Source organism: Mesoplodon bidens, assembly GCF_964165515.1.
Source record: "Mesoplodon bidens genome assembly, chromosome: 9".
Lineage (NCBI taxonomy): Eukaryota > Metazoa > Chordata > Mammalia > Artiodactyla > Ziphiidae > Mesoplodon > Mesoplodon bidens.
The window spans coordinates 75,180,894-75,194,918 of record NC_138166.1 but is presented as its reverse complement, the minus strand read 5'-3'; the positions used below and the strand labels follow the sequence as shown (position 1 = coordinate 75,194,918).

The 14,025-nt window shown below is 36.3% G+C and overlaps 1 protein-coding gene and 1 long non-coding RNA gene across 2 annotated transcripts in view; one reads left to right on the top strand and one right to left on the bottom strand.

Annotated features, from left to right (window-relative positions):
* Window positions 1-3,577: 3,577 nt before the first annotated feature.
* On the bottom strand, window positions 3,578-10,509 carry LSM8 (LSM8 homolog, U6 small nuclear RNA associated). Its single transcript, XM_081244777.1, has 4 exons — window positions 10,397-10,509; window positions 9,160-9,200; window positions 6,455-6,582; window positions 3,578-4,341 (listed from the first exon to the last, which is right to left on the bottom strand). The coding sequence occupies exons 1-4, from the start codon at window positions 10,425-10,427 to the stop codon at window positions 4,251-4,253; spliced, it is 291 nt and encodes a 96-aa protein (XP_081100903.1). The 5' UTR covers window positions 10,428-10,509; the 3' UTR covers window positions 3,578-4,250.
* Window positions 10,510-10,622: 113 nt separating this feature from the next.
* LOC308622877 overlaps window positions 10,623-14,025 on the top strand; it is a 168,707-nt gene continuing 165,304 nt past the window's right edge. Inside the window, exon 1 of the long non-coding RNA XR_014016699.1 lies at window positions 10,623-10,729. This is a non-coding gene — a long non-coding RNA (uncharacterized lncRNA). The remainder of the gene's footprint in view (window positions 10,730-14,025) is intronic.

Genomic DNA, 14,025 nt, shown 5'->3' with positions numbered 1-14,025 from the left:
ATAGAAAAGAAAGCAGTGATCACTAGGAGGCAGCATCAGTGCACAAAGTCCAGCTATGCTCATTCCATGTAGCTTCCCCATTACAGAGAGGAGTGAAGATCACAACAAGCATTTGACCAAATTCACACGAATAATCCCTGTAAACAAGATGGAGGATAAGGACTAAATATCTTGCAATTAAATGAATTTGTAGCTGGTTTAATGAGAGCACTGTGCTGTTTAATGAATCAGTGTCAACATGGATGGAGGTAGCTCTGCCTTGTCAACATTCGTTTTTCAATCTTACATGTAAACAGAAAGTAATTTTTTAAATCAAATGTGTCCATGACATAGAAATGAGAATAACAGCCCAAGTTTAAAAAAAAAATTAGTAAGATAAAATTTGAACTGAGTAAAAGGAAATTTATAAAATGAAGAGGCCCCAGCTTACATGTGTTTTGAGTTTTCATTTTCAAATTCTTAGTCAAAAATATATGATTGCCATAAAACAAATTAATCTTACAGTATATTTGTTAAAATAATGTAAACTTATTATACATACCTTCTATTTAACCTGAAATCCTCATAATTTATATACTCCAAACTCTTAGCAATATGATAGCAAGTGGAACTCTGTAAAACTAAAGTGATAAGACCCATGTTTGTAACCTTTCCACGTTGGTCTTTGAATACCTAGAATAGCTGTTTACTGTTGTAGCCCACAAATCACACCGTTTTAAATGCAGTCTACTTTCACTTGCCACACCCTGGAAGATAGGTATTATGCCTGTCTTAAAGGTAAGGATTATGAGGCATGATTGGGGATTCATCCAGGCATATGACAAGTGCTAGGTCTTTTAGTAATTCCACCACACTTTCATTACTTAGCTTTTTAGTGAGTATTCCTTTCTGATCCATTTCAGATCTACTGAACCACAATGAGTTAGAGTAGGGCCCCAGAGTATTTAAAGCATCTCAGGTAATCAAATGAAAATGGTCCACAACGCAGCTTTGGGAACTGCCTTAGATACCTAAGTATTTCCTTCAGGCTTCTGAGAGATAGCTTGACAACAGAGATTTTGAGGCTATACTTGCTACTGCTAGGCATTATTATATAAGGAGTACAAAAACCTGGTTCAATTAAGAGCCTGATATTCACAAGTATGACCTCCTGTAAGACACTTAACCCTGTTGAGCCTGTTTCCCCATACATAAAATGATCAGTACTGTAAGCACTTGGCATCATGCCTGGCACATCCTATGCACTTGGTAAATGCTCCCTACTAATTTCAAAGGTGAAGGCCCAGAATACACTATAGTGCCAGTTAAGGACTGCTTTTTAACAGTGGCTACTACACAAATAGGTTCACATGCCATTATGAAGGGACTGTATACTTTCTCATCCACATGGTAAATCTTTCATGTTACACATCTGAGAAAAATGTTGTCATGGATAGCCTGCATTAGGTTAAAAATTTAGAATGACTTTATAAAGGTGTTAAACAGATGTTTAAGTAAAGCAATTACTAATAAAAGATTATCTTTGTTTTAAACAGATAGTATCTTTTCAGCTAAAAAGAAACAAATTAAGTCCTTTTTGCAGTTAATTGCCCTTTACAAAAAACTTTAGTGAAAATATTTTGCCAAGAATAATTTCTTTGATTCATTATTAAGTTGGGCTTAGCGTCTGACTCACAAAGCACAGAGGTAATTGCAAGTTAAAATTGATTTTAGCCTTTTTTATAAATAAGAAATTGATTACAGAATAAAGTCTCATTAAAGAATATAAAAGGGCTTCCCCGGTGGCGCAGTGGTTGACAGTCTGCCTGCCGATGCAGGGGACACAGGTTCGTGCCCCAGTCTGGGAAGATCCCACATGCCGGGGAGCGGCTGGGCCCATGAGCCATGGCCGCTGAGCCTGCGCGTCCAGAGCCTGTGCTCCGCAACGGGAGAGGCCACAACAGTGAGAGGCCCGTGTACCGCCAAAAAAAAAAAAATATATATATATATATATAAAAGACTTGACACTGCATATTAATCAAGTTGCCACTCATAATTGTGGCTCCCTTACAATGCTCATGAAAAACGAAATCCAACTTGAATGGGTTATGAGCATAAAGAGCCTACCACGTGCACCCAGGAATGAAGAATTCCATGTACCATTTGGTGTATTCTCATGCATTTCCCCTACCAACCATTAATAAAGACATCCAATTCATATTCTGGGAATTATTTTTCTGGCATCAATAAGGAAAATACATCTTTACAAGGCATTTTAGATTTCAGAAGGAGAACACATCATATTAGAAACTCATTACTGTGAGGGAGAGGGACTATGGTTTGTTTACTGGCTCATGTGTAATGTGTGTTAGGTCAACTATGTTGAGAAAGCGTCTGATTCTGGACATCATTTATACTTAGAATATGTTTCACTTAGCAATCAAATGATCTATATTCCTTATTTGACTTTTGGAATTAGTTTACTGATTTAAAATACATTATTTATTTAAACAGAACACCTGGTTTACAGTCCCTAATTAAAGTGGCCTGTTTGCTTTACCCACTTTGCATTATTTTTATTACTAAATTGATCATAAAACCTTATACTACAAAAGCCAAGTATTTATGAATAGCCAGTACTACCTAACCTTCCTCTAATCCTCCCAGAGACAATCCTAAACATCAGAACATCAGCCAAGTTATTCTGGGTAATGGTGCTTGATGACCAAAACTATCTCAACAATTTTCTCCTTACAAGTCTTGTTTTTGTGAAAATGTCATGATATTTTCCTCTGGAAAATGTTTTATTTGTGAACCAAAAAACTGCCATGTTTAATAAGTAGGGTTTTCAATATTAAAAAATATGATGAAACCAACCTCTGAACTCTGAAAGGATCCATTCCAGAAGCCCTTTTCAGAATTTATACAAATTAGCCATCATCTCTTCTTATTGAGCTTGTATTTTTCATTTTGAGCCAAGGGACAGCAACTATGGCCTACTGGCCAAATCCAGCCTGCCACCTGTTATTGTAAATGAAGTTTTATTGGAACCCAGCCACAGCTATTCATCAGGTATTATCTACGGCTATTTTCATGCTACAAAACAGATTTGAGTAGCTGTGACAAAGACCATATGGCCCACAAAGCTTAAAATATTTACTATCTGCATCTTTACAAAAGAAGCTTGCCAACTCCTATTTTAAACACTTTCATTGAAAAAAAGAAAAAGAAACTATTAAAATTTTGTTTGAATTACAAGAATGTAAATATTTTTCTATTGTTATCACAAAGTTACACACTTCGGCCTACATATGACTTGATGAGAATTTTTGTGGACTAGCCTGGATATCTAAACACTGCTTATAGCATTGTTTCTATGGATTCTTTAAAAAGTATACACAACCAGTTGTACAAGGGAGTTTTAGAAAATAGCCTATTTGTAGATGAGGGACATTTATGTACTTAATTGATTCACTACAATAATCAACCAAAGAATAGGCCTGACATGCTTAGAGAAAACAGGTTTATTTCTTTTGAAATCAGGTTCATGGAACTAGGGAGTCATGAAAAGTTGTTGACAATAAGAGCAAGCACTGCCTCAATATAAACTTAAGATTTATTTACTCACATTTATAAATAGCAAAAAACTCCTTTAATACTAGAAATTCCCCAATTCTTAAAGGATAAGATGGCTTTTAAGACCACATGGAATCAATTTTTTCAGGTAATATACAACTTTGTTAGCATTTTTCCTTTTCTCAACCAAACACACTTTTACCCACACTTCTAAAGTGCTAGGGAGCCACCAGGGCAGTGTGATAAATGGGGATGGTTCAGATAACTGCACAAGACAAGATTTAACTTCCTGTGACTTTCTTAAAAATCAGGGACAGAAACATATGTATCCTGCACTATTGATGGTATTTGTATGCTTAATTTATAGAATACTTGAATTTCTCTTTTCAACTTGTTTTCCATAAATATTAAAATAGCAGAATGTCTTTTCTAAAAGTTCTCAAAATAATCATTAGATTTGTATACTATTTAATAGAAAAATAAAACCAAGCTACCAAATGTATGATTTAGGCAAAAAAAAAAAAAAGTTTTTTTCAAGAAAATGTAGAAATATTTTAATTTACATATCATATTACAATGAATCAATATGGAGTCAAAATCCACAATTACGCTTTCATAAAAATTCTGCCCATCATCCTCAGAATAATCAGTTTCTGTACAAAGATTTACAGATGTCCAATATATGTAGTTTATCCTTAGTGTGCTACAGAGTTCAGAGGTTCTGCTCGAATATTCCCCAAATCAAGTGCAGAATCTGTCTCTTCATCAATTTCTCCAATGACTGCACTGTAATTGTTTAAGGGAAAAAAATCAGTTAAAACAATCTCATTTCTGATTAAAACTGAGAGGAGACAGTAAAAAGAACTACTACTTAAGGTGAAAAACAAACATTTTCATAAGGTTGTGAATTGTACATTTAAAGTCACAAAACCTAAATAAATTGAAGGCAACATTGTTACAGGAACGAATGTTAAAGAACAGACTGCATATAGTGTGACTGGATCACGAGTCTTTATCTGAGTAACTTCAATGAACTAAATCCATCAATGGTACATATAAAATCTATTAGTTTCCCTTTCATGATTTCTCAGTTGACTCAATTTAAATCCAACACCAAAAAGAAGTACAATTCTTCACACCTAAAGACAATAATAGAACAGATACTTAGGTATCTAACAAATGATTTTTTGTTGTGATTGGCAAGGGTTAAAGCCAGTAAATTTTTCCTTGATTCAACACTAACATAACACCTATAACATTAATTTCACTAATACCATGCTAGGTAACCAAGCCATGGCTCTCTAGCTGGATAAGGTCATTGTTACATCCAGACCATGGGACATGTATGAAACATTACTACATAAAAAATTGGTTGTTTAAATTTGTTTGGTTTTAATGAAAGTAAATTCTACAAATGTTATACAGAATTTGCCCGATTTTGCTTTAAACTGTATACAGTCTTCAGTTCTCTAATAAATGGGAAGTACCAAACTTTAGGAGAATATATTAAGTTTTCTCAATATGAAACATATCAAGATCTTAATTCCATCACTAAAAATTTAGTATAATTTAAAATCCTATGGAAGACAGTGGAGTGCTGGAAAATGTTTTAAAACTAGCTCTGCAAGGAAAAGGGGGAGGCTGATTTGCAGTGTTGACTGCTATCCATAGTGCAGATACTCCCACTATGGCCAATTTCAAGCTACCAAAAAGACATCAACCAACCAGCTTGCAAAATTCCCCAAAATATAAAAATCTGCTTCCGTGAGCCAGTACAAGCTGGCTCCAGCGTACCACTGTGTCTATAGCAATGTTTTAAATTGTTTTAAATTGAAGTTCAAAAAAAAATTTTTTTTTTAATTAAAGTAGGAGAAATCATCTTAAAATCAATTATTATGCAGAGCCCCAATATAAACAATCAGTGCTGTTCTGGTCAGGAGACCTGGGCCCCACCTGCTTCGCCTTTACAGCTCACTTCACCTACATATTATCTCTATAGAATATTTTATAAATCTCTGATTAAAGATCAAATGATTTATACATCTAAAGATAATTTTCCTAAGACAAACAAAATAAGTAAAGTATTCCTTTATCTTCCATATCCTACTTGTCCAAAAAAATAATCTGAGATGCTAATACATCTTTTGCTGACTTCTAGCCATGTTTTAATTTTAAACAGTACTCACTAGAAAACTGATTCAACACTCTTCTAGCCTCTATAATTGCACTAATACAGAAGCTGCTAGCCACATGTAACTATTAAAATTAATTACAATTAAATAAAATCTAAAATTCAGTTGTTCAGTCACACCAGCTACTTTTCAAGTACTCAATGGCCACACACACAGCTAGTACCTACCATAGTGGACAATGCAGATATACAACGTTTCCATCATCCCCAAAAGTTGTATTGGACAGTATTGCTCTACACTGTTGCACTTTCCTTAAATTGCTACCACTAAAATATATCTTCTCAAACTGCCATATCAGTGTCACAAGTTAACTGAGGCCACAACATAAACATGGGACATCTTAAGTAAGCCAATTATACTAAAAAATTAGAAGAAAAAAGTAAGTAATGGATAAATACAGTTATGTTATAAAGCATTATTTAAAACTGTTCACACAAGAGATTTCAAAGACATTTTCAAACCCTAGCCCTGGGCCCTGGAGGTATATTTATGTTCCTCTGGAATTAGGGGTACTTTGGAAGAACATTTTAAGAAGCCTCTCCAATGAAGTATTCAGTGTAAGGTAGGGCTCTTTCTGGACACTATCCAAGCTACTTAACTATTAGAAATATGGAAAATCTCAGTAGATAGAAACCTATTCTCCATATAGCAAGGCAGTACACCTATAGTATATTTAACTTGCCTTTAAAAAGACATATTTTACTTACACATTATCACCTCTCACGATGTATAAACCTAGTACCACTTGTTCTACTCCCTGTGAAGAGCTGAACACTCGTTCATGGCTTTCATCCAAAATCAAATTAATAGTCTGGTCAAAACCCTTCAGTGTTCCCTGTAAAGAAAACATTCAAGAGAAAAAGACAAATATTCTGGTTTACCTGAATGTGTTAATTCAATGACACCATTTTAGTTGCCAGGTACTCCAAGAGAAGTACCTATTTTAAATATATATAAGTTCTCTGTAAAATACAATACCTCTTTATGATCAACAGGCACCAAACTTACCTCTTGGTTTTTTAAGAGGGGTGGTGGGGAACCCACCACGCTTCTGACTAGTGTGCAGAGTTGTTGAGAATTACAAAGGACACCTATGTACTAGTTTATTTCCAAGGAAGTAGCATAAGAGCCCAGGTAGTCCAGGAGCTAATATTCTAAAGATACAAACTAAAACAAGGGAAACTTAAGGGAAATAGTCCTCTACACAGCAGCTATAGCAATGTAACAGTATCACTTCATGTTACATGCTAGTAATCATGATGCACACATTATCTCAATTAATCTCTACCCTTTGTGGTAGATACTATAAACATTCCCACTTCAGACAAGCAAATTTGAGGCACAGAGAAGTAATCCCTCAAGGTTTCATGGGCAGAAATTAGCGGAGCTAGAATTCAAACCATGAAAGGCTTGCTTCAAAGCCAGACCACTAAACTTCTATATTATACTACTATGAACACACAAATATAATCTACCACTTTTCAGAGATTCAAATCAGTACACAAACTTCAACTGGTAGTAATAGCTAAGGCTTAATGAGTACTTAGTATCTGCCAAGAGTGTTTGATGGGCCTCATGTGGATTTACTTATTTAATCCTCCCAATAACCCAGTAACAGTAGATATAGACATGACTATAACACTTAGAACATTCTAGAACTTGAAGGATATATTCAGAGAAGTTTTATGAAGAATCGTGGTTCTTAAAAAAGAAAAACATGGGCCTATTACAACATGGTAACTCAGATGCTATTCAAGTTTCTGAAAAACATCAATTTACATTGGTTTTGGTTGGTTAAATTTCTCATTAAAGTTTCATGTTTTAAAATTCAAAATATATAAAATTAGAGTGAAATAAAGAGAAAATGTTAGCTAAGAAGAGAAACGTTAGTTAATGTTATGGAGTAACATTATGGAGTATTTACTATACTGAACTAGCAAAGCGTTGTTACCACATCCATACATAGCCTCTAGGCTTCATTTTACATGCAACTATTCTATAAAGTGAACCATGTGTCAAAAGAAATACACAACTACTGAACTTTAGTACTCAAAAATGCTCTTTTAGTACTTAAAAATGCTCTTTTTAAATGGCTTTCCTTCTTCTATAAAATTAAAGTAATTTTCCAATTTATCATCTATCCTGTTAACAAAAACGAAAATTTAAACTTGAGGTTTTTACAAACTAAAAAACTATTTGCAAATATTTGTTAATAGCAATAGGCTTCTAAGATGAGATTAAAATATTTCAAACTGTGCTTATTTGACTCAATACAATGTGAAGTACCTTAAAAACAAAACCAAAAACATTATTGTTCTCTTGATTAAGAAGGAAGCAAGGCAACTGGCCTTAGCTTTTGGAGTCGAATTCAATTTAAATTCCAGTTTGGTTCTGCCACTTATATCCACGTGACTCTGGGAAAGTAACTTACTTTTTCTGAGCTAGGTTCCTAACCTAGAATGCAGGGTTAATTCTTTTTCACAGAGCTGTACCGAGATTAAGTGAGATAACACATGTAACATGCCTGGTACATGACATATGTTTAATAAATGGCAAAGTCTGACACTTTGGTAATCGTCACTTAAGGATCCACTGAGAAAAAATCACAAGGATTAAAAACAAAACAAACAAAAACAGAACTGCAGAATGGGAAAATAAAAGACTAAACTATAGGAATTAGATAGACGATAGAGAAAGTTTAGCAGCCTTAAAACTTTTTGGAAACTCTTTGGAACAATCATATGAATTATAAACAAAGAAATTAACTAGCCCAAAATCCTGGGATAAATTCCTCAGATCAAGGAACAGGTCAAGGAGAGAATCCAAGATTTTTCTGGAATTAAAATGGGATACTGTGATAAAAGGACAAATGAGATGAAATAAATTTATTCATTCATCATAATTCATTCTACAAAAAACAAGAGATCATACAACCTAAGAATATCTGAAGAATATTAACACCATACAAGTCTTAAATGTTCATTATTTTATAGATGTAGTATCTAAATCTTAAAAAAGTTTCTAAGAACCATACACAAAATTTCAAAAAAATTATATGATTCTGGTAGTGGTTGTCAGAGCACTGAATGGGGAAGGAAATAAAAGATGGAGGAGGAAGATAAATATTATAAAATACAGGCAGATATCTGCAGACTAGACTATAAGTTCTCTGAGGGCAGAATCTATTACCCATCCTAGCTTCTAGAAGCCTTGTATGTAACTTACAATGTTTATTAATGAAAAAAAATATGGATTGGCAGCTGTTTATCAAAGAGATAAAGACCTGAATCATAAGAAAACTGCAATGCAGGTGTACTGTAGTGCCTAGTCATTAGAGATCAGAGGTTGTACATAAAAATTAACAACCAATAAGCCTACAAGAAGGCAGAGAATGAATATGCCAAATACTTACCACAATCATTCTCCCATCAGAAGTAATGACAGCAACAGTTCCTGATAACTGAATCAAGGAAAGCATTTCTCAGGGCATGTAAACTGAAAACTTAAAATCTGGTAAGGAAATGGTTTAAATTACTAGGAAAAAGGTAACAGAATTAAGATACAACTATTCAACACAGCCACATTTACAACATAAAAACTTTTTGTTCTTCAATTTGGTGTGACATTTACACAATTTTGAAAAGGGAAAAAATAGAAAAAGAGCATCCCTTTCTGCGTGTGGTCAGTGTATTCTATCTTAAAACAGCTGGGATATTTGGTACTCTTTTCTTATTGGGGAATATTGCCAATTTGACAGTTAAGCAAGATATTTCTCCCTTTCTTAGACCTATTTCTTCATCTCTAAAACGAAAATTGGATCGTTGCTAAACTAATCAATGTTGAATGATTTCAAGCACGTTAAGACACTGTCTTCCAGGACCTGGCTTCTGGAATTCAAAAGAAAAGAAGCTATATTCAATGTCACAGGTACCAATATGCTTGCATCACTAAAAGCCTTTAGCATTTCACTTTTGTCCCAAATTTGTACATGACAGCACAATGCAGTGTTCCGTTCCTAGACTTTAAAACGGTAACAGGTGTATACGGTAATTCACATGGGCTTTTTAAAGTTATTTGTCCCTCAAAACGATCCATTACAACAGCAAGCATTATTTAATTCCATCAACAAAGAAGTTGAGATTTCAAGTGGTAAAGGGGCAGATATTCAATTTTTGCACCAGCTGTAAAGTTTTTGCTATCCTCAAACAACGAGCAAAGCCTATGAATAAAACAAACACAGAGACAGATTTACACGACCATCGTTGCCGCTAGTTAAACTGTTCCTCTTATTCCCAAACCTGAACGTATAGGCCCTAGGGAAACAGGAAGGATGAATCAATAGCTGATTTCTACAGAGACACGGAAAAGTTCGGAATAACCACGTTGGTGGGTTTTTTTTTTTTCTTTTCCAGATTAAAAATAAAAGACACCTTGGGCCCGTACAAGCGGCAGGTTCCAGCCCCAGGGGCGGGATTGGTGGGTCCCAGATCCTTAACCCCTGCACCCGCATACCGGGCCCCGCAGCTGCCGGGCGTCGCAACCGCCCGCCGATCCCGACCCCCTGCCTCTCCAGCACCGGTCCTCTCCGGTGCAGGCGCGGGACTCGCCACAGCCCCAGCAGATGCCTGCGGTGGCCGGTTCGAGGATACGGTTGATGTAGTTCTCCAAGGCGGACGTCATGATGCTCGTCCCGGCAGCTGGCAACACAGCAGGACCGGCGACAAGAGGAGCTAAAACGGCCCGCCAGGAACTAGCGGCGGCTCCCGCCGACTGGCGGCAGCAAATATCGCGAGAGTACCGCACTGCTGCCTCCGCGAATCAGAGACTGAAAGAACCCGGCCAACCATCCCCAAGAGGCTAAGCGACGACTAGATTTAATGAGCGTGCGCAGTATATTTCTACTGTGTTTCTGGGCGGTGTTCTCGGAAGCCGAGAGGGACAAAGCGAGCAGGCGGTGGAAGAAAGGAAGAAGCCTTCGGAAGGTGGGGTAGTGGGGAGACGGTGGGCGAGCGGGCTTCATAGCGGAGTGGAAGGCTATGTGGCAGAAGTTACGAAGGGGAAATATTGAGAAAAGACGGGCAAGGCGAGAGACAACGGAATAGGGTGTTTACATCACACGTGAAATAGATGAGTGCTGTTCTGGTATGACGTGCAGACGCGGGGAAGTGGAATCCGTAGTTTCCTGCCACAGGGGCCGAAAATTAACCTTCTAGAAGCTAAATGGCCTAGGGCAAAGTTGCACACGTTGTAACCATATGGTATATACTCCCGGAGAACACAGCAACAAAAAGCATGTTCGCACAGTTTGCATTTGCCTCTAAAAGTGCTCCATCGCGGAGGCGTTGTTACTCATTTATGTAAGAAACTGAATCCAAACAGAAAAGTGTGTGAGTCTCCCTTAGAAAACAGTCTTCCCTTTACCACACCACAGTCTCCCTCCCCTCAGGATGAAATTAGTAACTAAAAGGCAGGCAGGTCTGCTGCTCCGTCCTGGAAAGGACTGATTCAGGAAGAGCCTTCTAAATAAGCACCAGACTGGGTTCTAGTCCTACACTGCTAACCATATCGTGTGGGTATCCTTGCACAAGCAACGTCAACTCATTTGGGCCTCAGTTTCCTTAGATCCTGCTACATTTATCGTTTGGGGTATTTATATGTGTTAGAAAACGTCTCTTATTTTACTGTGGTACCCTAACTTCAGAGGACTTGAAGTTAGGAAAAAATCTATGTACAAAATACCAGTGAGAGTTATTTCCCCGTTGTACAAAATTGCCTTATGATTTCAGTTAGACTTGTGATTTCTTAACTGAAGAATTGAGGATTTGAAAACTCTTGCAATGTCAGCAGTTTTCTTCTGAAAAATCAAGCATATGTTTTCATTACAGCATACCCACAAAATTACCTACAGATCACTCCCAAATGTTTAATATTTTATATACTTAAACTTACTCTGACCTGTTCGAAACCACATGTAGTCAGGAATTAGGTGGTGCATGTCCCAGTTTTTTTTTTTTTTGGGGGGGGGATGCTGGAAGGCGGGTAAATGAAAGTATCTTCCATAAACTGAAAAAATGAAGAAATTGTGTGGTTTGCAAATGTTAGACATTGAACAAAAAACCAAAGTACTAATTAGTGATAAATGAGGTATCATTAGTAAGGAATTTTTTAAAAATAATGTGCCAAGTATTTAAAATCAATAACCCATGTAGTGTTTCATCTCTTAGAGTGTGTTTATATGGGAAAATGTTCATTTACATTATATAGTAACTTACAGAACTAATTTCATCATAATACATTACAATTTTATGGCCTTGTGTGGTTTCCATTAGATTAATATGCCAGATAAATGACAGATGTGCAGTGTTTATGGAGCATCACAAAATCTCTTTGGTTTGAAAATTTTTACATTCGTCTTAAAACTGTTTTCTGTAGTCACTAATGATCACAGATGTGGAGAGAAAGCCTATGGATAAAGAAAAGTCTTTAATAAGACAAAAATGAGTTACATCTGGATGCAAACATTACATATGTGATTTATCTAAATTAGCGTTGTGACCTTGGGAGTACACGGACATAGAGAGTTCAACACCTCATAATGGAAAATTAAGTTAAAGTTCCAACAGGGGGAAATGATATAATATAAACATCTGACAACTAAAAAGTTAAGTAGGGGTACTGTGAGATTTTGAGCTTAATTCAAAAATCTCTCAAAGTGCTACCCGTACTCTGTCATTCTTTACTGAGGAGTAAAAGTATGCTGGAATTTTTTTTGTTTTATTAATGGAGCACTCATTTTATGCCATTAGTTCTGAATCCAAACTTTGAGCAGATAACTAAAATTTTTTATATTTAGTTCACTTATGATTGGCTCAGTATTTCATATATTTCCCAACCCACTCATGAATCTCTCTCTTATTAGTAATCCAACGGCACGTATCTAGAACAACAGCCAAGATTTATCAAAAATAGGGCAGAAAAGAGATGGGAAAGGGTAGAAAGGAGTTCCCTAGATATCTGACATTCCTGGAATTACTTTCCATTAGTACAAGGGTCCCCAGCCCCCTGGCCCGCGGTGCCGCTACCGGTCCAGGGCCTGTTAGGAACTGGGCCGCACAGTAGGAGGTGAGCTGTTAGGTGGGCGAGCCAGCAAAGCTTCCTCTGCCACTCCCCATCGCTCCCCATCGCTCGCCTTACCGCCTGAATCACCCCTCCCCGACCCTTGGAAAAATTGTCTTCCCCGAAACCGGTCCCTCGTGCCAAAAAGGTTGAGAACCGCTGCATTAGTAGAAACCAAGGTATGTAAAGTGGGTCTTTCTCTGGTTAATGATTCTCCTGAGAAGCAGGGCATAACTCACCTCCCTTTGTATCCTGTATTCTTTCATTAACCTGAAGAATCATACTCATACTAGATTCTGAGGAAACTGAATTTGCACTTTACTGTGAATGGTTTATGGGAAAAAAATGACGATAATTATTGGAAAATTAAAATACTGCTTTTAACCTAATTTGATATGAGCTTTTATTTACTTTTATTTTTATTGATTTGTATTCCTACAAGTTCCAAAAGTGTCAACCAATTAGCAATATATATTGAATTGATCTTTCTAGGGTTCTCCAAGGCAGAAAGGGACATAAATAAACCCTGGTATTCCTTACAAGGAAATTCCTGAATAGGTACAGAGCTCTAATTATGAAATAGTGTATGGAAAAATAATAGATATCCCAAATTATAAAGAAAGGTAATTGATGTGGAAATATTAGTTCATTTAACAGTATAAATTACAAAGTGTTTTTCATATATTATGGAGGTCTTTTTCCTTTTAAGGTATTAAGACAGGCATTTTTAACACCATTTTTTAAGGGATGGGAAAAATTAAACTAACTTGCTAATCGAGAAGCAATATAGGATTGTGATTAAGAACACTATCTCAGGAGCTAGCCTGTTTGGATTTGGAACCTGTGGGACTTTGAGTGGATTACTTAACCTTCTTGCCTCTGTTTTCTCATCTGTAAAGTGGAGAAATGATGGTACTTACATCATCAAATTGTTGGAGGACTAAAAGTGATTCTTGTAAAGCCTGGCATATAATAAGCACTCGATTCATGTCAGTTATTATTGCTCATGGACATAGATTACATCACAGGTAACCTTTTACTCAGTCCCAGAGCTTGTTCTACTACATTATTTTGCTTACTGCCTTTTTTTCTGATTGGATAAATTGAGCAGTGCACATTTTAATTGCTTAAGGAAGGGGAAGGTGGATATGTGTTAGAATCT